Source organism: Pholis gunnellus (assembly GCF_910591455.1).
Source record: "Pholis gunnellus genome assembly, chromosome: 19".
In the NCBI taxonomy this organism is placed as follows: domain Eukaryota; kingdom Metazoa; phylum Chordata; class Actinopteri; order Perciformes; family Pholidae; genus Pholis; species Pholis gunnellus.
Genome location: NC_136546.1, coordinates 15,232,012 through 15,257,855, shown reverse-complemented (window position 1 = coordinate 15,257,855; position 25,844 = coordinate 15,232,012). Strand labels below are relative to the sequence as shown.

The 25,844-nt window shown below is 44.0% G+C and overlaps 1 protein-coding gene across 4 annotated transcripts; it reads left to right on the top strand.

Moving 5' to 3' along the window:
* Positions 1-3,491: 3,491 nt before the first annotated feature.
* map7b (microtubule-associated protein 7b) lies at positions 3,492-25,749 on the top strand (the record flags this gene model as incomplete). 4 transcript variants are annotated; one of them, XM_079180379.1, is made up of 19 exons in its annotated part: positions 3,492-3,537; positions 14,356-14,520; positions 14,652-14,729; positions 15,376-15,539; positions 16,416-16,533; positions 17,457-17,567; positions 18,186-18,281; positions 19,655-19,774; positions 20,781-20,926; positions 21,629-21,768; positions 21,935-22,164; positions 22,272-22,422; positions 22,509-22,689; positions 22,793-22,897; positions 23,006-23,056; positions 23,138-23,171; positions 23,307-23,421; positions 23,534-23,718; positions 23,923-25,749. In XM_079180379.1, the coding sequence occupies 19 exons, from the start codon at positions 3,492-3,494 to the stop codon at positions 23,931-23,933; spliced, it is 2,247 nt and encodes a 748-aa protein (XP_079036505.1). In that variant the 3' UTR covers positions 23,934-25,749. The 4 variants fall into 4 exon arrangements, with proteins under 4 accessions (XP_079036505.1, XP_079036504.1, XP_079036507.1 ...); XM_079180378.1 differs by having other exon boundaries at positions 20,757-20,926; XM_079180380.1 differs by lacking the exon at positions 3,492-3,537 and adding an exon at positions 10,210-10,255 and having other exon boundaries at positions 20,757-20,926.
* Positions 25,750-25,844: the final 95 nt, after the last annotated feature.

The following is a 25,844-nucleotide window of genomic DNA, read 5'->3' as shown; positions in this document are numbered from 1 at the left end:
ATGGAGACATGGTCCCGTCTGTCTGCTGCATGAAAAGGTAACACGAGGATAAAGAGACAGGGCGGCAGAGGCAGACGTAAGGACAGAGACGGAGAGGCTGGTGGAGTCAGTTTTAAAAGATACAGGAGTGAAAAACACAGGAGTGAAAAAGTACTGTGTGGTGCAATGACGGCAATAACAATTAATAGTTAATCTGCTTTTGTCTCTGCTGTGAAAAGGCAGCAGTGAAAGAGCACGAGGGTTACTCCACGGCAGCAATTAAACCTGCATAGCAATGTGCTTCATTATTAATTGCCAGAGTAAGTGGGAATTCACCATGATGAGATCATCTGCAAAACTGAATGAATAAAAAAATCAAATGGGAAAACACTATGGGAGTCGTGATGATGTATCCATAATCCAATATCTGTTGCTAAAGTGTTATCACCGCTACATCTGTTTATTTGTATTTTGTAGGCGGTGGTGTGTTCCTATCGTCAACACAGCGCCATGTCTCTGCAAGCTGGTTTGAAATTCATTTTTGCAGTCTATGCATCCTTTACCTCATTATCTATCAGATTTCTTTTACTTGTTCAGCAACTCATAATTACCATTTTAAATACAAATTACATTACAGAAGCTTGATTTTACGTTTCACAGAATTTTGGTTATGCCACATTAGAGATTTGTGTGTTTATGTTTTGTCTGGGCTCATTTGAAAATAAAATGTTCTTCGGTGCACCAATCAGGCTTTAGGACTTTTTTAACCAATTCCAACCAATCAAACCCCAACTACACAGTCCTAATGAAGCAGAGTGGCTTGAGTTTTTAAACGTCAAACTCTTAAATAAAACCTTAAATATGTTTCCAAGACATAAACTTTGATCCTTGCTTATTTAGTCATGGGGTATGTTGATGTTATAGAAAAGGATTTTAGGGGGCTTTAATACCACATCCCTCTAGACCGCCTGCTTCATCTACAAACGTATCTGATCTCCGCTCTGATGTTTGCTGGCCCACGCTGTGGGTCCTGTGCAGGCGCACACACAAACACGTAAGCACACAAATTTATCCAAATAAAATCAGCGAGGCGCAAAAGAGAGGCCGCTTGTCCTCAAAAACCACTCGGTTCCTCGCTCTGCTCATTCCTCAGCAGCCCACTGGCACCCTGAGCTGATCCTCCATGAGGAGCGCAGAGCATTAATCCACCAGAGGATCAGCATCCCAAAGTTGAAACGTCTGACATCCATTCTCTCGGAATCTTGCGCACATTTAGGTCAAGCAAAACACATAAAATCTCTCTCACTTCAGATCAGAAATACTCAGTGTGTATATTCTTTTCATTGAGGGGATCGATGCCCGTCCCATGGGAACCAATTACAGGCAGTTTGGAGAGACTTTCATCATGCACGTGTGACCTTGAACGCCACTTCAGGCTTAACCACCCCGCACTGACTGAACCCTGTATTCACCCTCTTGGCTTCTGACACAACAAAAACAGAGGAGAGGGGGTAGTTTTGCCTTGAGGGGGTTTTGTCTGAAAATTAAGTAGGCAAATAAGGGGCTAGGATCAAACCCAAGTTAATGAGTAAATATCACTGCAAAAGAGCTGAAAAGGTGAAGTTCCCTGTTTGCAATCAGCATTTTCCCATCCTTTGCTTTTCCGACCCTGTCAGGTCCAGAGATGCACTTATTCTAGGCCAAAATCTCCTCCGTCCACCTCCTCCATCAGAAGAATTGCCAAACAGCTGGTTGCCATGGTTTTGGTTGTCCCTGCACCAATCAGTAGCCGCTTTACTGGGGGTCCAAGAGGGGGGAGGGAGGGGGGGGGGGGGGGGGGGTAAGCCTGCACAGTCTGGCAAATAGCAGCGATATGAGCGAGAGATTAGCATACATCCAGCACGGAACAGCGAATCCTTGCTCAAATATCACTGGTGTGGTTTATTTTAGTCTCAAATCTCATTTTGTTTAATTGAAATGCTTCTTTGTTAAAAGGGTGACCGTGAGGTGAAACGGCCTTTATACATATTTCTATGCACTGTGTTATTCATTGAGGCCAGATTTTTATGTTTGGTGAATTGATAAATCTGTGGTTATGTGACATGATGGATAAATCAAAGCTACTGTTATTGATGCATACATATTCCGGGTATTAGACAATACTCATTTAATAGCTCTGCCAGTATAGCTGAATCTTGTGATTGATGTATCAATGAAACCTAATGAGAACGGCATTGAATCCCGATAATGGGATTGAGTGTAGTTTTGATGAGTCAAACATTATAAATTTAAGAAGAGGGCTCCCTCTGCTGGTCATGTATAACAATAGCCATATGTTGAACAGTTTGCCAGTTCAAACCTTCTGGCTATTGCAATGAAATTGTTCTAAAAATTGCTGTCCATCGAAAACCATGTAGCTCCACATCAGGTGCGGTTGAATTTTTCATACAACTTGAAAGATGAAGTGTTCCTTTTTGGGTTGAAAAAAAAATGATCCGACTTGTTAAGCCACATAATAGTATTACAAAAAACAATCACTGAAAGCCGTTAAAAATAAAAATCAGTCACAAAGCTAAAAAAAAAAAAAAAACAGTAATCTTGAGATATATAAGATATTGTGCTACACATAATCAGCCCACACAGCAAAAGCGACATGTTCACTTTGCTGCACCTGGTAGGACGGGACTATTTATACCCATATTATAAGGATTTTTCATGATGGATGTTCTGGTAGGTCACAGTATGAAAAGCACAGGTGTAAATTGTAAATTCCAAGCATCTGCTTGAGTTTCACGGCCCTGGTATTGTGCATGCTGGCTCAGTGTCACACTGTCATGGTTTACTGGGACACTTGAATAAAACAGAGTGATATGTAATGATATTAGTAACAACTGTGCTCCACCCAAATTCAACCTGACTTGAGGTCTAATTAGCCAGAGTTATCGAAAAACACCATTAATTAATATATAACAAATAAATACATGTCATAAAGGTGACTAAGTATGACTGACCGCTTTGCTAAACGTGTACAGACACCAAACTATAGGTCAAAAGATCACAGCGTTGGTAAGACATTCTGTTATACTCACATTGCCACTGGATGTCAGCATTATACTTCAGACAGACCTGAGACCATCTTGCACTTGAAGAATGTACCTTGCCCTATCACATGTTTATCAAGCAGTCATTGTACAAGCAGTACAAATATCATTATCCAGACATAGAATCACTAAATATTTAATTTCTAAGTGGATTAGGCAAGAACACAAAGGTAACAGGTGAGGCTTATTGGCTTATGAAGGTGCATTAATGGCCCAGAATTATGCAAATGTCTGATGCTCGAGACTAATAGTGTGTGAAAAGTTTATTCTGTGCTGTAAACACACTAGAAGGTGTTAGTCTGGATCGTCCCCCCACCTGTCCGTGGGAGGGTGCCCGGCCCGTCTCGGCATCATCGCAGCAGGTCCTCTCGGGTTCCTGGAGCTGATCCCTCTCAGCTGACGTCAGGAGAAATGGCGGACCAGGATGGCAGCGACGCATCTCCTCCAGAGTCCCAAGGTGAGTTCCTACAGACGGAAAAGTTTTTTTAAAGCTTCTTTTTATTTAACAAAAGAACGAGCTGATATTTAAAGTACCACGCACTTGCTCAGCTGAGGGGCTTCCGTTGATTTTTGTCTACGTTTGAAACGCTGAAACTCCAGAAGAGACTCGGAGCCGGTCGGTCACGGGAGTGGGATTAACTACGAAACCGACTCACCCAAGCGGTTGCTTGACGTTTAATAAACACGAGCGGTTCTCTAAACTACTACGTTTTCAGTTTCAGCTGTTGTCGTTTGGTGAAAGACATTTTGAGCTCCTCCTGCGCTGTCGGACACCTGTTGCTGACATTTTCTCAAGTCGTGCGTAAAGCGCCTCCAGTTGACGTGACAGGTGAATTATTGGAACCGAGCTGAGGGTTTGTTTGTCGTGTTAATACCTCGAACTTTTCTACAACACCAGTTCACCGGACGTGACCCAAACTGTTATTTCATGGTGTCGTTTTTGTATCAACGTCAGGACTGAAAATGAGCTGCAATGAAGTGCGTTTTTTCTTTTTTTTACCTCCTGTTCTGTTTTGTCGGGCAGTATGTCATTTTTGAATCACACTTTCACAAATAAATGTTACATAAAAACCTAAAAGCCCAACTAAAATAATGGTGCATTTGGCAGTGTGTGAGCCGCTGTCAGTCTAAATAATGTTCTGTTCAGGGCAAATCATCAATGGCCACGTGTCGCCAGTGATGTCGCCAGAATCAAAGACGGAAGAATATTGTGGATAATCTCCTTATTGTAATTCAATACTGAATCAAAAATAGGGCAGCGCATTTAAGTAATATTTGTATTGTTTCCGCTTTGGCCATTTCTGAATTAGTAATGACGCACGACAGGTGTTTTCAATTAGCTGCTAATGGCAAAACACCTGCTGTGACATCACTGATTGGGATGTTTTTAGAGCAGTGCAACAGTGTGTTCACTTCCTGAATTACTTATCCATCCTCATCTAATACAGATGGTATATGTTGAGTGGGTGTGTCGTTGAGTATATCAAGTGGGCGGATTCTTTTATTGTTTATTTGACTGAGTTAGGGTTGACGACACCTATTGAGGACTCAGTGATAAACTCTGCTGTCCCAGCTGTATCTCGCTGTGACGAATAAGGAGTTTCAACATCACGTTTTTACTCAACCATTTCTAAACCTCACCTTTTCACCTTGTTGGCTTCAAACTGTTTAATCAGCGAACCATGATGCTGTGAGCCGTTTGACCACCTTTGACGATAACAGTGAATCTGGCTATAATGTTGTGACTGTCCTACCGGATTATCAGATGGTGTTTATTTTTATTTTCTAATCTGTGCCAACCAATAGTTGCCCCATAACATGCCTGCGCAAAAATGCTTTGTTTATTTTTTCTCACGAGGTGGCAAGACCAGTTTCAATATCTCCTTCTCTATCAGCTGACACATGTGTTTTCTTTTCCACCGGTTGCTTCTGCAAGACACTTCAGTTTGGTCATGTTACCGGGTGTGACTGTGTTTACCTTCGCTCTATTTGTAATGCAGCTATTGTTGTTTTTAATATTTTATACTGTGTCAAACCTCATGCCACTGAGGGCCTCAGTGTAGTAAACACAGAAAATAATGAGCTATTTGCTAGAAGACAATGTGGTTGCCACATCTAAATACTGAAAATAAGCACGAGACAGACATTACATTCACATTAACATGTTCTGAGCATCAAGGGAAGTCTAGTATTTCACTTTTAAAATGAACATAACATTGTTTAGAACATAAATTCACAGCCTATAAGCCTCACGTGAAAGATAATCACCCCTTTGACTTGAATGGCGCATATCAGCTAAATTTGCTGTTAATCTTTGAATTAAAAGCAACAATAATCTTATATTTTTGCATTGCTAAATGTATGTCTATACCCTGTGTCTCTGTGTCTCTCTCACACATATATTCAATAGGTGTGAGACGGGTGTGCAGCCCAGCCTCTCCGGTTTAAGTCTCAGGATAGGATTACAGCATTACTCTATCCTGCAGGGACAAAGATCAGATTGCTCTTTCGTGAATGTGTGGTCGTACAGCATTGTGCAACCGAAGGAGATGAGGCAGCAAGTCTTGTCCTGAATGTCTTTTATATGATAACAGTAGATGCTTGGAAATGTGAATTGGATGTGTTCTTTACTAAATACTCTGCGCTGAATGAGTCTTTATTAGGCAGAAGAAAGTGACAAGGAGGCTCCTTCACACAATACAAAGTCAATGGAGAGCGATAAATGTTTTTCCCCTCCGGAGTGGGCGGGACTTACTTGCACTCGGTCTCCGTGGGTATCAGTGGTCGTGTCTAATCATTATGTCGCCTTGCTGTCTTGAGGCACAGTATTTTTTTTTAGAAAGATTTCAAGCTGTCATGCTGGTTGTTTGATCTCCGTGTGTATTTGCCTTGCTAGATGTGATCTTTGCCTGCGTGAGCACCACTATAATGGCTGTTCAGGCTGATGTTTGCACTGTTTATTGGACAAGCCTCCAATAATGTGGCCTGCAATATCTTTATCATGGGCCTATTATTATTTCTCCCTCCCTTCCATGGCACCTGCCATACTGTGTGTGTCTGACAGGTTCAAATGCTCAGCAGATCTTCTCTCTTTACCATCTTTATTTCTCACCCTTTCATATCCAGAATATTTTCAGTGGCAGTGTGTATGAAATGAAACATTAGCACAACTCAGTATCTGTTAATGCTGCTCAGATATATCTGTTGATCTGCTTATTCTTACCTCTGTGTCCTCCTGTTCCTGTAAAGAGCCAGCAGGACATGAAAAGAATAGATTTGCATATTTACTGTACAACCCTGGTATTTCAAATAGCTGATGGCTCTTTAAGTGGAGAATGGGGGCAGGGTCATATACCATGTGCTCTAAGAGCACACCCCTTCCAGGCAGCTCCAGCACTGCATTATTTGCTTTGGTGTGTGCATAGGCGTGCATCCCTACGTGTGTGTGTGTGTGTGTGTGTGTGTGTGCGTGTGTACACGTTACATTAAAGTGTGGCTGTCCTCTGCTCTCTCGCTTCCACTCTGCCACCTCATCATTGGTCCATGTGCTGCGGTTGTCAGGGAAACTCTTTACCGGTACCGGCTCACCTTCCACTGCTGGATTTGCACTGAATATTTTAAAGGCCCTGCTGCACTCTGTTACCCGTGTATCTGTGGGCCAGTGTGTGTGTGTACACAGTCAGTGCCTCTGTGATGTGATTCCTCTGACAAGTTTGCGTTTACAGAATAGGCCCAGCAAGAGAGAGGCAAGGAGGGGGGAAAGGGGGCTGCAGCAACAGTAGTGACAGCAGCAGCATCTCTTGAGGAGTGAGGGAGTCAAGAGAATTTCAATCTTTCCAGCTTTCGACCGAGCCGGTCTTGTGGATTAAGTTTTTTTCTAAGCCAGACTACAAGAGCTCATCCTCAGATTCTGTCGCACTCTCTGTCTCCTTCGCTCTGTCTCTCTGCCTGGCACTGCCATCATATAGGCAGCATATATACACGGCACAGTGGGCAGCTCTGTTTGTCTCTCTTTCAAGCTCTTCATCTCTCCAAACTTTTGTTCTTTAGCTGTCTTTACCTGTTTTTCTCTCATCGGTCGCCCATCTCTCCTGCTCTCTCTGATGTGCCCTCCTCCTCTCTTCCGTCTGCTGTCTCGGACACACAGCAGCAATGTACAGCCAGAGGAGTTAGCTGTTAGCATTAGCTGTTAGTTATCTACGTCTTCACTGCGAAGAGGGCTTTTCGGGGTGACCCCGTCCCCCACCATCTTCTGGCATTCACCACTGACCTGCCCCCACCCCACCCCACCCCACCCACCCGCCACTGCAGGGTGGGATGGGCAGGGGCACGGTGAGTTAGCCAGTGGCTCGAGGGTTAGCAACAGGGCAGCCGATGCCAGACAGTAAAGGACGAGATGAAGGAGGAGGTGGAGGTGGGTCCTCGCGGGGCAAGTGGAAGCTGAGAAAGGGAGGCAGCCGTTCAGCCATCCCGGCGCTCTTCACCATCACTGAGGAAGAGGAAGGACAGAGACGGAGAGATGCTTGCAGGAGGAAGACGAGAGGTATGGAGGAAAAGGATAGAGAGGAAACTGACAGGGATGGATGTGCATGCTCTGGTACTTTGTACACATTGAGCTTCATTTAAACGACTACATTGTGTGCGAGTGAGGGCTTTCACATCTGGGACAGAGAGGCTGCCAGGGCAAAGAAAGATGTGACCAGTATCTGGAGAAGCACAGGAGTAGACTGACTGAAAAAAGACATTGAAGTTGTGGATAAAAGAACGTTAATCATACATGTGCCAAGAGCTTGGATAGTAGATGGTCTGTGTGTGTGTGTGTGTGTGTGTGTGTACTGTTTAATCTTGCAGAGGAAAAGTCCTCTTAACTCATCATTCTCAGTTATCTAGAGACAGGTGGCTGACCAGGCTGATGAGAAAGCTGTGTGTGTGTGTGTGTGTGTGTGTGTGCGTGTGCGTGTGTGTGTGTGGGGAAACCAGCTGACAAGGCAAGATTGGGTCAACACAAGGGCAGCAGATGAGAGTGAAGGTGCAGTCTACTTCACACGTGTATGTGGTTTTAATGCATCAGTAGGCAGAGCGGTCAGTCAACAGGACAGCCATGTGTCTGCAGTCACAGCAGGTAGAAATGTGCAAAACCTTTTACTGATCTTCTGTTTGTGTGTTTTGGTTTAGTCAAGAGCTTCAAATATCTGAGAGCAAAAGATTTGCTTTGTTGTTGATTCATTCATCCACTTCATAGGTTTTCATTCAGTGAGGACGAGACCAGCTGTTGTGTCGTATTTCCAGGGACAGTTGGTTTCAGTAACCCATTTTGTGTCCGATTTGGGATTAAGGTCTGAAGAATTAGTCGTGGACTAGAGTGGAAAAGGTTATGGGCCGGGTTTTATGGGTATTGTAGTATTACAGACTGAAACTGCACCATGCTGCTGCCCTTAAAACCAATAACGTGGTATACTGTGAAGGAGTATGGTTAAGTCAGCAGTGCTGGGTAAGGTTTGCAGATACACTATTGTGATGCAGTGGAGCACCTGTTTAGTTTTATTTCATTTTATTTGTATTGTATGTCCATTCATCCATTTCTTTGTTCTTTTTAAAAGGAGAACTTGTATAACTGATTGAGGAAGGGTTTGTTGTCTGACTTGTGGAGACAGGAAGGTGATCAAATATTAATGTGAATTAAAGATGGAGTTTTTATGATTCACTTTATTCCTAAGTCATACTTTCATACCCAGCTCTAAGCTAAACCTGACTCCAAGGAACTAAAGTAGTTGTCTCTGCAACTGCTATATCGTATAAAAAGAACAAGACAAAACTAAAAGTTGATTGGATTTCTAAACAAGTGCATTTCCTTTAATTGTAAGACATGATTCTCATACCAAGGGTTTTGCAGTTCTCTCTTGGGGCGAGCATGTGCATCTCACTTAAACCATGAATAATAGAGGAGAACAGACAAGAGAGGGTAGGAAAGGAAGAGATGATTGTGCAGTGAGCATGATCTCAAAGTAAAGTCACAGGTAGCTGCTAAGTCATGCTGTGATACTGTCTTCATTTCAAAGGTGCCAAGTGTAAGTATGACGCATGTCTAAATAGGCTAACTCGTCAACATACATATGTGTTCAACCTTAGCCGACCTTTTTAATTTACCAAGAAGAGTGCAGCCTTTATTACTCCGCTACATAAAAAATATGGACTTTTTATGTGTTATGGAGGTGTAAACGCATGGCTTGTCCTTCAGTGTTCAGTTGGAGTAGCTGGAGTTTTGATCGACATTGGTTGAAATGCCAACTCTAAACAAATCAACCAATGACCAGTTTCTGATAGCATGACAACAATAAATAAAAAAGCGTATTCACATTTTTGTCCAACGTGTTGTCAAAAGCCATAATGCAGCAGCACGCTCGTCTGAAGGCTCCTGTAATCCAGGCCTGACGGGCCTGTCCTGGGGCTAGGAAGGACTCCCGCCCGCTTTGCCTCCTTTGCCTCTCTGTCGGCCGGAGCTTAGCGACTAGCTTAGCATTAGCAGCGGGCTAATCCTCTCAGGTTGCAAGGGAGGCTGGAGCCACGCAGCATGCTCGCCTGCTCCCCACTGGCCCGGACCGCCCAGCATTAATCGCTAGCTCTGACCATTTAATCTGACTGCCAATGAAGGCAGATAGATTGGGGGTGGGGAGCATCTCCACACACACACAGTCCAGCACTAAGGGAGGGAGGGGCAGATTAAACAGTCACACTCTCCCTATGTCTCACTCTCTTGTCTCTTTTACACACACACGCACACCATAAACACGCACACACATGGACAAAAGGATGGGGGTTGGAGAGTCTGGCAGTCAGTCGGCTCTCAATAACGGTGACACCGACCAAAGCTGACCCCTCTCTCTCTCTCTCTTTCTCCCTTCCTGCTTTCCCTTTTATTTAGAAAAAAATCTTTTGGGTGGTCCCTTTTTCGGTCATTTGGAATTTGTTCTTTTTGCTTTTTCCTCCGTCCTGCTCACTGCACCATGGACTTTGGATCTGAGCTTATCTTCCACCGTGTGGGATGTTTGCAGGAAGTAGGACCGTTGTTTCTGGCCCTCCGATCTGACTAGTATAGGAGAGGGGGCGCTAGCTAGGGGTTCAACAGGTCACATCCCAGCATTGGCCCCCCACTGGAATCATGCACCAAACTCCAGGTAAAGACTTGCGATTCGATCCAAGGACTTCTGCTTCATTGATAAATTCGGCACAGGTTGAACAAGTTGGAGGGCAGGGAATGAACACACGCCGTCAGCAACGGGACAGTTGTGTTTTGACTCGGTCCTCCAGCAGATTGGATTTGAAATAAAACATGACGATGATGTTAAAGTACAGCTTGAAGTTAAGGGTGTTTTCATCCACTTGAGGTGAGAGAGTCACCAATCTACACAGTTAACCTAATATGGATTTGAAAACCCCAAACATATAGAACTAAACTGCGAAAACTGGCTGTGGAATTTGTCTGTTTCTTTCCCAGGGAAGAAATTGCAGTGTACCTCAATAGTGTTGCACCGTCTCTCATCCTCCATGGTTGATGAAAGACGGAGGGAGCAAAAAGTGTCCGAGGGTCTTTTGTAGGTTCACTGGCACTATGCTCCAAATAAGAAATGGTCTTTGGTCTGTTTGCAAAGGCTGTTAAATGGCTGCCTGGTGCATGCAAGCAATTCTACTTTCTGCTGTTGAGGTTTGTTTGTTTAGTGACCTCAGCAACAGATGGACGAGGCTGTGAGATACAGCAGGAGCAAACCAACTGCACCCGAAATAAGTCCTGCATATTAAACTGTGAAAGCATTGCATGTGATGGTGTATTGGGAGACAATTAACTTGTGTTTTAAGATCAGTTCGACACCGCAAGCGAAATGCGGCGCTTGGTTTTCGTCATTATTACGCCATTCTGCCTGTGCGACATGAAATATATGATGGTATGTGAAGGCAGATGAATTAGAAGGGTAGAAACATCTAGTTAGGTTAGCAATTCATTTTCAATGTGTGGATTGCATTCAAAGCATTCATCTCTGTATACTTTTTTTTTCCAGTCTCTCACTTCAAAAAGGCTTTATGTATTAAAGTTAAAACCCTGTGCTGGCTTCATCTGCAACTTTAACCTCACCTGACCTCTTCTAATTCACAGGATGACCACAGTTCATAGTTTTCTATTTAAGTATTTGGCTCTGTCTGGTTAACTACGCAAAGCCACATCTATAGACATTTATTTTTAAAGTTCAGTCAAAGTGAGACTGCTGACTTGTGTTAGAACTCAGTATAGTATATGTGGAGCAAAGCTGGACTGGCTTTAGAGTTAGCGAGATGACGGAGTGTATTTTAGGTTGACTCACACGCGTGTTTTTTGTTATGTGTTCATGCGTATATTGCCTCACACACACACACACATGCAAACACGCACAGCTTTGACATGACATCAATCAACATCCATTAACAGCTTTATCACATGTGTGCCATATTTGCAAATACTAAAGAAACAAGTGGTCTGTTATTCAAATTCCACTGGTGAAATATTAGCAATTCAATGCGAGATGCATGCGTTATATGCTTTTGAATAGACAGTTATTATTTATTGTAAATGGATATTTCTTCCTTTTGACCCGTCAGTGTTGTTGGTCCCTTCTTGTTGTTTCTGTGCCACAATTTGTGAGGTAGAGAATTATTTCTCATTTGTGTGGTTCAGAGCGTTCCCACCACTTTTCAGTGAAGTGCTTCAGTTTAAACGGTCAGATTGAGCAAAGCGGTTCTGCTCTCAGACTGTCAGACGCTCTACTTCATCAGTCAGCAGAAGTTAACTTCCTCAAACATTAAGAGCTCCTTTATGTCTTTTTGAAGCAGATTTATGTTCATGTGGCCTCTTGGTGGAAGTTGCTTACGGTCCTTCCAGTGTAGTATTTGGCTGCAGGACATTGTACTCCTCTCTCAATGAGCTAATCATTTGCTAAAGGAAATTACTTCAGGGGAAAGAATACATTCATTGACTAGACATTATTGTAACCTGGCCGGGCCCAGCCTTTCCTGCCACAATAGCCATTATCAACCAGTTTCAATAGTGCTGCACCAGAGGCAGGGTAGACCTGTTAATACTTGTGTACACACCTCCGTGGACGTCCCGTAGACAGCGAAATGCAATACCTCTGCAGCTATGACCTCACGTCTTTGTCCAGCATGTCCTTTTGTGGATTACCGCACAAAAATACCTCAATGAGTTAGGGTGGAGACAGCAATGGCCGTTTAGATCTATAACGGTGTCTGCAACATGCCACATCCTAAACTATAAAGTGTAGCAGTACGTGGAAAACAGTCCATGCCTGATTACCTTTTGTTGCATATAGTTGCCACATTATTATCTTAATTGCAAAGGTATCACACAGACTAGTCTGGTCATACATCCGTGGAAGCATTGCATTATGAAAAAAAGGAGGATGGCAGTATAAATTGACGTTGTTACATTTAAATGCAAAGTGCACTTGAGCAACTTGTAGCAGTGGACATGAAACTTGTACTTTGCTCTTCTCTTCCTCCGGCATAATTAATTACCCCACTGAACTAACAAGTCACCGAAGTGAAGAGATAAAGAAAGCATGTAGAGAAGAGTAAGATTAGTGTGTTCAGCTCGTGCTATTTCAGGTAGAGTCAGTTGAGTCTGGGTCAGGACGACTGGTTTAATTCAAGCTCCAACTTTCTGGGACAGATTGGTCTCTGTGGACTTGGCGGCAATTACTTTGCACACCCACAGTATCTTTGCATGCAGTGTTCAATTCTTCAAGATAATTAGCAGCCACCTTAACAAGTTTGTCTTTGCATCCTTGACTATTTGAGCCAGTTTTTTTTTTTAACCCTTTTAACATGTTGGGTAACATTTGGGACAGGCTTATCTGTTTGTGCATAATAAGACCCATGTTAGGCTCTGTGTCTGTGTCCAAGAGGCTGACCTGAAAGTGCTGAGTCACCCTGATCCCGATGGTGTGTGTCATTAATCAATAGCCCGGCTCCGAGCTGAGTGGGAACACTGCAACAAACGGGGAACATTTGAGAACGCAGGGAGCACAGTTTTGTTCTACCCCATTTTGTTTCCTGTCAGTGCAGACGTTCTACTGTAAATGTTGCCAAAAACCGAGCTTTAGAGTCTAATAGAGGCAGCACTATGGGTCTGATTACACATAAATGACCTATTAATATGGTCACCAAAAATAGTATCATAACCTTTTATGACCTATGGTAACACGTATTGTAAATGTGTATTTTCACGAGTGGTTATGTGTTCAGATAAATACATAATACCCGAAACAAGAGGTTGATAAATCATCAAATTCTCTGTATTCTTCCAATAAAAGTGCCCCCCCCCCTTCACCTCTTCCTATCCACACTTGGTGCCCTTGCAAGGACCACGTCCATCTTTAGACTTCATGCTCTTCATTTTCATATTAACTACACACCTGTAAAGTGTCCTGACTGTGTCTCGCGCCGTTGTGACGCTATCACGGTGACTAAATCTGTCCACAGACAGAAATGTAAACAACTGGCAAAGTACTGAAAGACGCTTCTGTAGCAGTTCCTGCTGCAGTTGGTGTCGCCAAGACCACACCTCTTACCATGATGACACTCTCTCACACACACACACACACAGACGTGAGAACAATACCTGACACGTGATGTCACGGCTGGTAATTAAATTGTCCCCACATTTATTTAATAATTTCTGAGCACGACATATCAATTAAAACATTCCAAGTCATTCATTCCCGCCGCCAGCTTCTTTATGCACTCGTCCTTGGTTGCAGATGGCTCTGGATGGAGACTCGGATAAAGCTTAACTTTAGCTTGGGGACATGTTGACAACACTTGCTATGCGAGGGATTATTGTTGGTAAAAGGCAATTAACGAGGATATCGATCGGACGGCCCTGGGAATCTTCATCGTTACCGCCTGTGGATGTACTTGAAGCAGGTGCACTACGCTTCATGCCTGGGGGAGAAAGACTGGTCCGTTGTCTTATCTTGTGCACACAAATTAATAAATTGTGGCCTTGATATGCATCTTTTTTTGTCCAGGCTCTGTATTACATTGTATGTACATTGTTGTGTGGTTAACAGCTTGTTATGGAAACACTACAGGACCTATCCGTTGTCTGTGATGGATCTACCTAATGTAGAATGATCTTGGTACCTCTGGTCTCTTGTTTTCTCTCTTGGCGTCTCTGTCTTGCCATGTTTTTGTTGTTGACACTTGTCTGGTTTGTCTTTCTCTCCAGCGTCTTACTCCCAGTACATATCGGACGATGGCCGATCGTCTTCAGCCACCCGTCCCGGCTCCTCGGGCTCCGGGCAGACCTACACTCCCACCTTGACCCCTACCCCCGGCCCCACCCCGACTCGCACCACCACCAGCCCCAGTAACAATGCTGCCACCAAAACAGGTAAGTCACACTGGCATACAAAGAAACATTTCTCGCGTGTTAAGTCGATTACAAAGAGTTGGTTGGTTCTGTCTTTCACCCCCAGTTGTACGGTTGTTAAATCTGCTGTTTAACAGTCGTTTGCATTGCAGACTCGTTGCTCTTCAACAAGATCGACGAGAGACAGAGGTTAGCCCGCGAGCGCCGGGGGGAGCGTGAGAAACAGAACGGTGTGTATCCTTCAACTGTGTGTGTGTGTGTGTGTGTGTTTGTGTGTAGACTGTACATTAGTGTGCGGGAGGCTTTTAACGCATCCCTCACTTTCTGTTTTGGTCTTTCCCCGCAACATATCCTCCCTGAACTCAGTCGGTGCTGTGGTGAAGGGCCCGTTTCTCTTGGTGTTACATAAAGACGAGGCTGAAGCCAGGCACCCCCTGTTGCCATGGCATGAATGTTACATAATGGGTCAGGCCATGGTACAGGGTTTAGGGAGGCTTGTGTTTTGAATGTGTGATTTTGTACGAGTGTGTGAGGGACATACCACAACAGGTGGGTTCGAGGAAGTCGGTGGCGGTGTATGTTTTATATTACTGAAGTGTGTTCGTGTTTTCATGGTGTTGTGCAGTGGTCATACCTCTGGCCCCAGCTGAGGGGCAGAGGGATTTGCTTTGTGTTGAGAGCTAAAGCCTAGTCACATGATCACTGCTGCTATAAGCCTGTGTGTGTGTGTGTGTGTGTGTGTGTGTGTGTGCGCGCATGTGGCATGTGTGTTTGTACGTTTTCTTTTTCTTTCTTTTTTTGCGTGTGAACAAATATGAACACACTAACGCATGTGCATCAAATCATCAACCGAGTACGTGTTTGTGGGTTCCTCAGCCGTCAAGGAGGCCGAGTGGCAGGCCCGCGAGGAGCGAGCCAGGCTGCACTATGAGAGGCAGCTGGAGGAGAGGAGGAGAAGGCTGGAGGAGCAGAGAGTAAAGGAGGACAAGAGGCGGGCTGCCGTGGAGGAGAAGCGACGGCAGAAACTGGACGAAGACAAGGTCTGACACACGTGGTCCTGTGCATTCCGATCCGCTGCTCTTCACCTGAACACACCTGCATGCACGCCTCCTCTAGAAGGGCAACATACTCCTCATGGACAGGCTAATACATATCAGTTTTTAGTGAACCATTTACACGCTCTATGCCCCTCTTTAGTGTTTTGGAGTTTGAACTTTACTACCAGCTCCTATCTCCTAACCGTAACTTATATCCAGCTTTTTTACTAACACACCATAACATAGACCGTGGGGAAACATAGACGTAGTGTGTGGCACTGTCACCCATAGATTTCTGACAGGATGTCTTGATTTGGGTTTGATTTCAGAAGTTATTGGGGCTTTTAGAATACAAATAAAAGTCGTAGGCTGGAGATGAGATAAGAAGAGCACGTGAGAACCACCGAGGCTGAACTAGATAAGCTGAGGCCCTCTGTCAGTCACGCAAACATACAATACTGTCTCTTCTTTTTGACTGAAACGTTTTGGAGCCATCAATGTCTATGTATAATGTCATATTAAAGGAGCTGCAGGTGTCCTGTTCAGTAGTTGGTGAATCACTTTACAGTGAGTTCAGCCTTTAAGTAGGTTATTGATTTAATGAACGTTGGGACACTGATGACGAGATTATGAAATTCTCAGGACAAGTTTGAGATAAAGCGGGTGGTTTTGCTTTCGTTATGAGGCTCGTGTGCAATCACGATTTTGATTGTATCTGCCAGGTACTTGTACAACTGGTGTGTGTGTGTGTGCCCTAAACACACTTCATGGTCGTAGGTCAAACATAAGTGTGCATTCACAGCAAAAACTTGTTCCAGTCTCGCAGCAGTATTTTCATGTCCGGGTGATATTGATATTGTATTGTTTTCACGACTGAAGGCTCGTCATGAGGCGGTGATCCGTCGGACGTTGGAGAGGAGCCAGAGAACCAGACAGAAGCCCAACCGGTGGTCCTGGGGAGGGCCGCTGCAGACGAACACTCCCAGCACGCCAGCCGGTACTTTGACACATCACACTACACACAGTACCTGCAGGAACTCACAACACTAACAGTATCAGTGCTTGCAGGTTTATTGAATACTTTTGAAATCTCTTCTCCCTGATGCCCGACAGTGTGTCTCTTGTGTAAATATGTCTGCCTGCCTCTGCGTGTCAGTATTGTTCTGCCATGTGTATATTTGAACTTTGCAGATCCCCTGCCCTCAGTTGTTACTGCTGACTCACACCCTGCTCTGCCCCTCCCTCTCTCTCTTTCTCTCTCTCACTCCCTTATTCTCAAACTCAACCCCTCTCTCACTTTTCTCTCTCTCTCTCTTACCCTCGCTCTCGGGTCTCCCTCTATACCTCCGCTCTACTCTTTGTTTCTCTGCCATTGTCCTTTCCCCCTCCTGGTCCAGGTTTTGTCGAGTCGGCTTTCCTCTATCCACTCGACCTTGCTGGACTGGAGCACATGCAGAGTGCTTTCAGATACGGAGTGACCTCCCAATGTGAATATCAGTTAGCCAGCCAGTGTTAGACCGCTGGCTCTAGCACTGTAACCGCACAGCACCGTTATAGTATAGCACCGGCATTAGTACAAATGTAGGCCAATGTGAATGGCATGATTAGTGTTGTTTTATTTGCATGTAGCGATCCAATTTCTAACTTTATTATATCCCAAGACACAGTCATTCAAACTGTTATAGCTCCATTTTTAGAGTACATAAGACCCATTTAGCACTAATTCATTTTCTAATGTTTCCCCCTTTAGCAACATGTTGGTAGTTTATTCACATCTAACCCTAAATTGAACCAGAATAGACTAGAGTAACCCTTCAAAGAGAGATTGCTAGCTCCAGCTCTCTCTTTCTTCCCCCATTCTCTGTCCACCTATTCAATGTCTCATCAATTAGCTTTTATCATGTTTTTCTTTGTTTCTAGATGCTGACAGGCGGTCAGTTTCCACTATGAATTTATCCAAACACATTGACCCCGTTATTACCAAGCGCCTCTCCTACTCCTCTGCTACACTCCTACACTCACCGGACCGAGGTAAGGAAAATGATCTTAAACACATAAACACCAATATTATTCATTGCAGTGTCCACTACAGCTTTGTCTGTTACTTATGCCGTTCGTGTTTGTTGTGACTCTTGTGACAGTCTAAGCGCTCACTGTTGTTTTCTTGTATTTATTTAATGAGATTAGACAGTATGGTGACATTGAAACAGACAAAAAAACGTAATCATATATTAAAAGTAGTTCAACATTTTGGGAAATACACTTTTTCTTGCTGAGAATTAGATGAAAAGTTTAGTACAACTCCCATATTTGTACTGTTAACGGTTATCACGGTTACCACTACCTGACGTTCTTTACACACAAGCTTTTTTACAGCGTAAAAAAAAAATATAACATTATAATCAGTCAATTTTAGAGGCTTTGGTAGATTAATTTATCTTTGACAACAACATCTTTGGGTAGCTGTTCTCACTTTATGTAGTTTATGCTAGGCTAATATAACACGCAGCTGTATGTTCATATTCAACGGACAGATATGGAAGGGGCATTGATCAACTCGTCTGTAAGCCAAATGTAGTTATTTATTTTTTTAAGTGCTTATTTAACCCTAAGACCATGCATTCTTTGATGTTCATATGTTGCTGACAGGCTTACAGATGAGAACAGCCTCCTCCCCTGTCATTAGCAAATCTCAGTCCAAACCCCGCCTACACCCGGGAAAGACCACCCAGCACAAAAGCACAGGTGTTTTTCTGGGAACTTTTTTTGCAGCTTGGTTCCTCCCTATTATATGTTACGCACTATGTTGCCCAGCAAAAAGATCATGGGCTGGAAACTGTGGAGGAATTCCAAACAGAAAGTTTGAGAAAATTGTGAATACCCTGCAAAAAACAACAATAGTTCTTTTAATAGCGATATGTGTAGATCATTATAGCTTTGAACCTGGATGACAGGAGTCCTACTTTACAGAATGATATGATGTGCAATATTTACAATACTATCATCAAATGGCACTTACTATATATGTTCATGTGTTAGCACTTCTCTGTGTTTCATCAGAGGGATCAAGATCCCCCCCCCTCTAGCGTGACCCCTTTCTCTAATCCTCTGTAGGATAATCCTTTTGTTTTTGTGGGAACACTGTACACTGTTACAATCCAACAGTCAGACGTGAGCATAATTATAGACATTTTATCACGTGCCAAGTTTCGGACACACTCAAACAGACACTGTTGGAAACAGCGCACGCGAGTGTGACATGAACTGTGAAACCATTGCGTCGTTTGAATACGATGAGGTGTAGATTAGAGACCTGGGTTCCTTTTACACAGTTTCCAGCCCTGATGTATCTTTGCACCTCACCCTGAAAACCTGCAACCTTGTGCTCTGCTTCATTATCAAGGACGAGCAGCGCTGCATGTTTTGTCTGATGAACTGTCCTTTGTCTCTTCTAAGTGGCAAATCAAGTTATCAGGAAGATTAATTAATTGTTGAACTGTCCACTTCGGCTTAATAAGCTACACATTATGTACAAGATGCCAACTCACCAAGGTAGCAATGACTGCATGGCACAAACTTCAATCTTTCAGCCCTTCTTGAACTATTTGCCGGATGAATTCTGCACTATACTGTATGCTGCTGTATGCTGCTGTAATCCTGTAAATGTCCCCGCTGCGGGACTAATAAAGGATTATCTCATCTTAATTCATTTATTTCTTGAAGCTTAAAGACATTTTCTTTAAAATGCAGATGTAATATATCCTTTGTTCTCCACTGTTTATTCGAATGCTCTCCTCCCTGTGTTTGCTCCTGGTTTGCGCTTCACTCCAGGCTATTTGCCTCCCTTCTTAATCAACAAACTAGTGCATGCAGGTGTAGGTGTAACGTATCAGCCTGTGCATGCTTTACGACTTCACTTAAGCTCTCGCCTACACTGCTGTGCAGTGCGAGGGAAGGAGTGAATAGCAAATACAGTAATTATGCCTAGTTTATAATGTGCTTTGACTGATTGCTGAGGCTAATCAGTGGGCGGTTAATACTTTAAGTTGTTATCAAGCCTCATACGTTACGTGTGTGTGTGTGTGTGTGTGTGTGTGTGTGTGTGTGTGTGTGCTCAGGCCTGCGCCGGCTTCCGTTGACGCCATGGGAGAGCAATGTGGTGAACCGCCTGCAGCAGCCAACGCACTCCTACTTGGCTCGTAGCCGCAGTGCCATGAGTCTGTCTGGAGAGCAAACAGGTAATATACACACATCCCACAGGAGTGACCCCTCCCGGCTCTCGTGGTCAGCAGCGAGGGAAATGGAGGATGTTTGCACCTAAAACTATGAATCACAGCTGGCCGCGCGAGAAGTATTTACGCTCTTTCTGTTTTGGCATCTTGAACCAGAGCAGTTTCAGATGTTAATCAGATTTGGCGAGACTTAAAGCATTATACCGTCTGAAACTTCCTACACCAGCCTGTGTCAGGCACTCAAAGCTCACACACACGTACACATGGGTCTAAACCAGTAAGCTGTTCTCCTCTTGATATCATTCCCTGTCTCCCACTGCTGTTACCACAGCAACAATGGCTTTTGTGTGGGTGTGTGTGTTTGCGTTAGTTTGTTTTGAGAAGCCCCATGCTGAAATATGACTTCAATAATGTACATTGTCTCTATTGTGTTGTTTTGTACTGCAGTGTTTTTTTCTTTACTTTTGGAATAGTCACACTCTCTCCTAACGCTCACATACACAACAACTCGTCCTACTGACCTGCACACAACACACTGTATCTTCTTTTGCTTTGCTCTTGTAGAGGAGGTTTGCCATACCCCTCCTATAGTGTGATAGCACAAAGTGAATGGAACATTTTCCCGATTGCGTTGTCAACAGTTTTTTCTTTTTCTCACTCTCAAACCTGATCTTACTAAATGCTTCTTTTAAAAGCATAACAACATATTTGCAGTTCAAATCCGCAGCACTAACACCTTCTTTCTCTTCTTCTCTGTTTCTACCAAACCTCTTCTTTTCATTCCTCTCAATCCTCCGCTGGTCCTCCCAAACTCACGCCTTCTCTCTATTAATTCGCGTGCCATCCTTCACGTTCCTTCCTCTCCTTCTCGATGTCTTGCTCCTTTTCTCCTGCTTATCAAACTTTCTGCTCATCAAACCCTCCCACTGCCCTGCTCCCTACCTTCCCCCGTAACCGCTCCGAACTCCCGCCTCCTACATCACCGTAGACATGCCTGTTTGTCCTCGCTCAGTGTCCTGCCACCCCATGGGCTCCATGTCCTTCAAAGCGCTGCAGGCCCAGCCGCTTCCTCACTGCCGCAGCCAGGAGAGGAGCCTCAGCAAGGGGACGGTCTCGTCCACCGCGACCGCTCGCAGGAGGACCACCGGCACCACACAGGTGGGTCATATCTCGACAAAATACGAGTTGTGACAAAAAGCTAGGTGCTTGTTTTTCTATGTGATGTAATATTTATGATCTTGTTGTTGACGTTTTCATACTGATGATGCCCAGATCAGTCAGACACACACATCACTGTACGCACTTGTCCATCTGTCTGCTGCTGTGTCACAGCTTATTCCATTATAGTCTTAGGAGGACATCTTCTGTACTTTCTATTCCACATAGGGACCCGTAAACACATGCATAAACCACACATGTACACAAACACGTTCATAATCCAGACACAGCCCAGCATACTATAGTGATACCACTTTTATTACATTATATCTACATACTAACTGTAGGTCATTGTTAATGCAAATTAGTTTGTTTTGCCTCTACAAATAGACGATAAATGCCTTTTGAGTCTGATTTGAGAAAAGGTCCATATTTAATTTTGGCAACAGGTTTTTTTTTAGTTAAGTTGGTGCCAAGGGTTATGCACGGCCTAAGGAAGGCTGTCTGAGTCTAATCCTGTTGATGATCTTCTGCTGCGGTCAATAGGACAACATGGGTCGGGACGCCCGCTCTCTTTGTACCACTTGATTACTTTGTGTGTTGCTGAGGACATTTTCGTGAAGCGCTATTTCGGTGCCAGGATCCTGCCCATTTTGAATGATCTTTTATCTCATTATTTCCCTCCATCTCCTGCACCAATAGCAGAAGGACCGTGACCATGTCAGGAAGTCATGGAGCAACCTGTCCCTCCCACTGGCTCCCATTCTCACTTTGCCCCCCAAAAAGCGCTCCTCTTCTCCAGGCAAGAAGAACAGAAAAGGGACGACGCCCTCTCCTGGCAGGTAGGAGAACACAACCATGGTGCCTTTCAAGAGTGAGGTACATTAGCAGATTTGTCACAAATTAGAGTAATGGATTAGGTTTTAGGTGTAACAAGGTTTTGGGCAAAAGTTCAAGTAAACTACGTTCCATGAAAACCGTTCTAATTGCTTTTGTTCCTGCACACAGGCCTCCACAAAAGTCAGTAGGGCGCCCCCCGACCCCCAAGCTGCTTAAGTCTCCGGGGGCAGACGACCCAGGAAATCTTCGTCCTTTCAAGGTCACACCGGAGAGCCCCCAACCCACCAGAGACCCTGGAGAGGAGGAAGAAGAGCAGGTTCTCGGTCCACTTCAGCCTCGACCTCAGCCAGTGGGTCAGAACAAGACCAGTAGTGAGCAGACAGCACCAGCAGCCAGCGGTCAGTTGCCACCCTTTTCACATCCACATCATGCAGCCTGTATTTTTTTTTTATTCCTCAGTTTATAAGATACACTGGTTCAAATTCTCATGTGTGATGCCTTCTAGAGAGCGTAAGCAGTCCTCCAGGCCACAGGCAGTCAGCAGGCACCACAGATCCAGAGGAGGCGAGTCGTATCCTGGCCGAGAATCGACGCCTGGCCCGCGAGCAGAGAGAGCGAGAGGAAGAGGAGCGAAAGCAGCAGGAGGAGCAGCGGAGGTGAGCTGGCTGCGCTGCTTGTGAACCTGGATAATACTGAAGGTGCATCTGCATCCTCGAATGTGATTCATCTGTTGTTTGTACAGGTTAGCGCAAGAGGAGATGGCTCGCCGTAAGGCCGAGGAGCGAGTGAAGAGAGAGGAGGAGGCTCAGCGTCAAGCGGAGGAGACGAAAAAGAAGGAGGAGGAGGAGAGAAAAGAGGAGCAAAAGGTGGAGGAAGAGAGACTTCAGAAAGAGAGTGAGGAGGCAGAGAGACTCCAGAAACAGGTGAGAGAAAGTGTGCAAGCGAACTAAAGACGACACGTTGCAATCCTACCCGAGACGTCTGTCGATCTCACAATAAAATCTAAACTCTGCGGGTGTTTGTTAGAAAGAGGAGGAAGAGTCTCGACAGAGAGAAGAGGCGGAGCGACTGAGGCAGGAGAGAGACAAACACTTCCAGAAAGAGGAGGCCGAACGCCTGGAGCGAAAAAAGGTGACTCATGTTTACACACACACACACACACACACACACACACATTGTAACATAATATTCTTCATGTGCAGTGTGTGTAAAAGCTATATATATTTTTTTTTTCACCAGCGTCTGGAGGAGATCATGAAGAGAACAAGACGTTCAGACCCAGCAGAGAAGGTAAAGGCTAACAGAAATGTGGAATGTGACTAAACATGAAGAACCTGTGTGTTCATTCTTGTTATTCTTTCCCATCTGTAGAAAGTTGTTCCCAACAGGAATGGAGACAACGCAGGTAACTGAATCTTTTCTATAATCATACCTTCTTTTATTATTCTGAAAAATGAATAATCACCTTTGCCATGTATCCACTTCAGTTGTTCCCGTGATGCTGTGTCTGACTGCTGTGTTGGTTTTCTCTCGTCACCAGTGACACCTGCTGATCCGAGTCCATCTGCAGTGACGGCGTCACCGACACACAACAGCAATGGCAACGGTCGCCAACCTGAGCCCGACAACACAGCACTGAGCCACCCTGACCAGAGGTAGATTTACAGCAAACGTAATATACAGTGTAAACGTTCTTTGGGCTATAGATTGTCACATTGGTGGCTGCAATGAGGGTAACGCTTTCCTTTCCATCCTCTGTTTTTCCAGGGAGAACGGGGAGTTTGAAGAGGTGATTGTGCTGCCTTCACATTCCAGGCTGTCTCCTCCTGAGGGAGAGGAGGAGGAGGAGCAGCAGGAGGAGGAGGAGAGAGTTCCTATCTTAGCCTTCAGGGAGAACGGTCTCCTAAAGCCTCTGAGTGGAATAGAGGATATCTCAGCCCAGCAGGGACCAGGTCAATAAGCGCCCTCTTCCTGCTTTGCCCCTGGTTCTTTCATTTCCTTTAAATATCTGATCTGATAACGTTGATACTGCTACACAGCGTTACTGAGCTACTTCGGAGTCTGTGAATCCTGTTGTATTGTCAGAAGATACTTTTTTTATTTTAATTTAGCGTCATACCAGCTGACCGTTTTTTTTGTTGCCCTTGTTTGTTTAGATGTTGCCTGATGCCCCGTTGGACCGAGATGATTCCGCACCCAGAGAGACGGGAAGTGAGACGGCCAGAGAAGAGGTATCGCAGAGCTGTTGGACTGAATCAAAGGAAGGACTCGCAGCAGTACAGTCGGAAACCTTCCAGAGGTTTACTTCCTCAACCTCCCATGACAGAAGAGCGCCGCAGCCATTTCCCAAAGATCTCCCTAAAGCTTCTTCAGAAGAGTTTCTTTTCCCTCAACAAACAATGTGGGGAATAGATCGTCTCTCTATATCATCACTACACTCGGTCACAAAGTTCTGTGTGCAGCCCCAACTACCCCTGATTCTGAAGTGAATGTCTGGAAATCACAGGAGTGAATGCCTATTCCATATTGTGACTCTTGTGATGTTTGTGTGTTTGTTTGTGCGGATGAGAGACGACTAATGATGTAAACTGAGATCAGCTGTAAAGTCTTCAGCCATGATACTTGAAGAGATTTTTTTGTTGTTGTTGTTGCTGTAGAACACACTGTAATCCGATTGAGATCAGCAATGTGACGTTTTAACTGGAACTCGCGCAACAGGCTCCGACATTACAAGGTTTCATTAACGCGTTTGCTCTCTTGGACTGGAACCTCATAATTATTCATTTTCAATGTTTCCATTGAAATGTTACAGAAGAAATGGGATAAACGAATGATGTCAGTGCATGAAGTTGTATTAAGACTACAGGAAAGTGTCATGTAATGTAATATATTTTTGCTGTATCTACAGTGTGTAAGACTAGAGGTTATTATTGGGGTGAGGCGGGGGCGTTGGAGTATTATGGAGTTTAAGTTAAATGACAAAATGAAAATACTGTCAACTGAGAATTAGGGTGTAAACTACTGATTACTTTTGTTTAGTTTTATTTAATTGCTGTACAGATGAAATGTGATTCTTTGTCTCGTCCTCGATACTGTCTTTCTGTTTAAATTGAGAAAAAAAAGAATCTGCTTTGACGTTAAGTCCCGCCCTTTCCTTTCATTCGTTTACCCCGTCAGTGCTGCGTCCCAAATCCAGTTACACTACACGTCTACGCCAAGCAAATACAAAAAGGTTTAAAATCATTTGCTGGTGACGTTTAATTTGAAATGATCTGATTCGTTTGATCTTTCTGATAAAGTTTTCAAGAAGAAATGCTGCTAATTTTGACGTTCCTTTGCCTTACCGCATTATAGAGAGAATGAGGTGACTTGTCTTTCTCACTGGAATGAAGTTATGCATTCCCAGCGTGAGCTTTGACATTCTGGCCACATGCCAGCTGCTTCATGTTAAGTTTATGAAAACTCATGAAGTGTTATGTCATCATATAAAGGCTGAACTGTCAAACAACTGGACCTTTATACGACTTTTCGTGAATGAAAGACAAGAGAGGGGGATTAAATTCAAACACTGGAACCAAACCATAACACTTCTGTGATATTCACTTCCAGTAACGCTGCTCTCTTAGCATTTATTTCTCAAACCTTTGCACTTAAATTTCCTTTGTTCAAATCTTGCAGTACCACCAAAAATGGAGGGAAACTTGTGTGTTATGTAGTGCTGGTTTCTGCCAGTAGTACACAGCATTCTGTTCAACTTGACTTATGAAAATAAATTGCTTGTAAATAACATACATATCCTATAAATTATGTTTAAAAGCCAATATATTTTACTAAGACTGACCATGAGGCTCGGAAAACTAACAAGCCCTTCATTTCACGAGAAGCGGTGGGATGAGATCTTTGAACCTCTGTAAAGCTCAACTCACAGTACAACTGTTGCAGCTGTACTGTTTGGCAAGTAAATAAAACTTTTTGAAATTGATAACCTATTCAGCGATGTGGTATTGCAATGACTTTGTCCTCTTTGATCCAAAATACAGAATAGTGGGAAGATAAAATAATTTACAGTGCACATTGA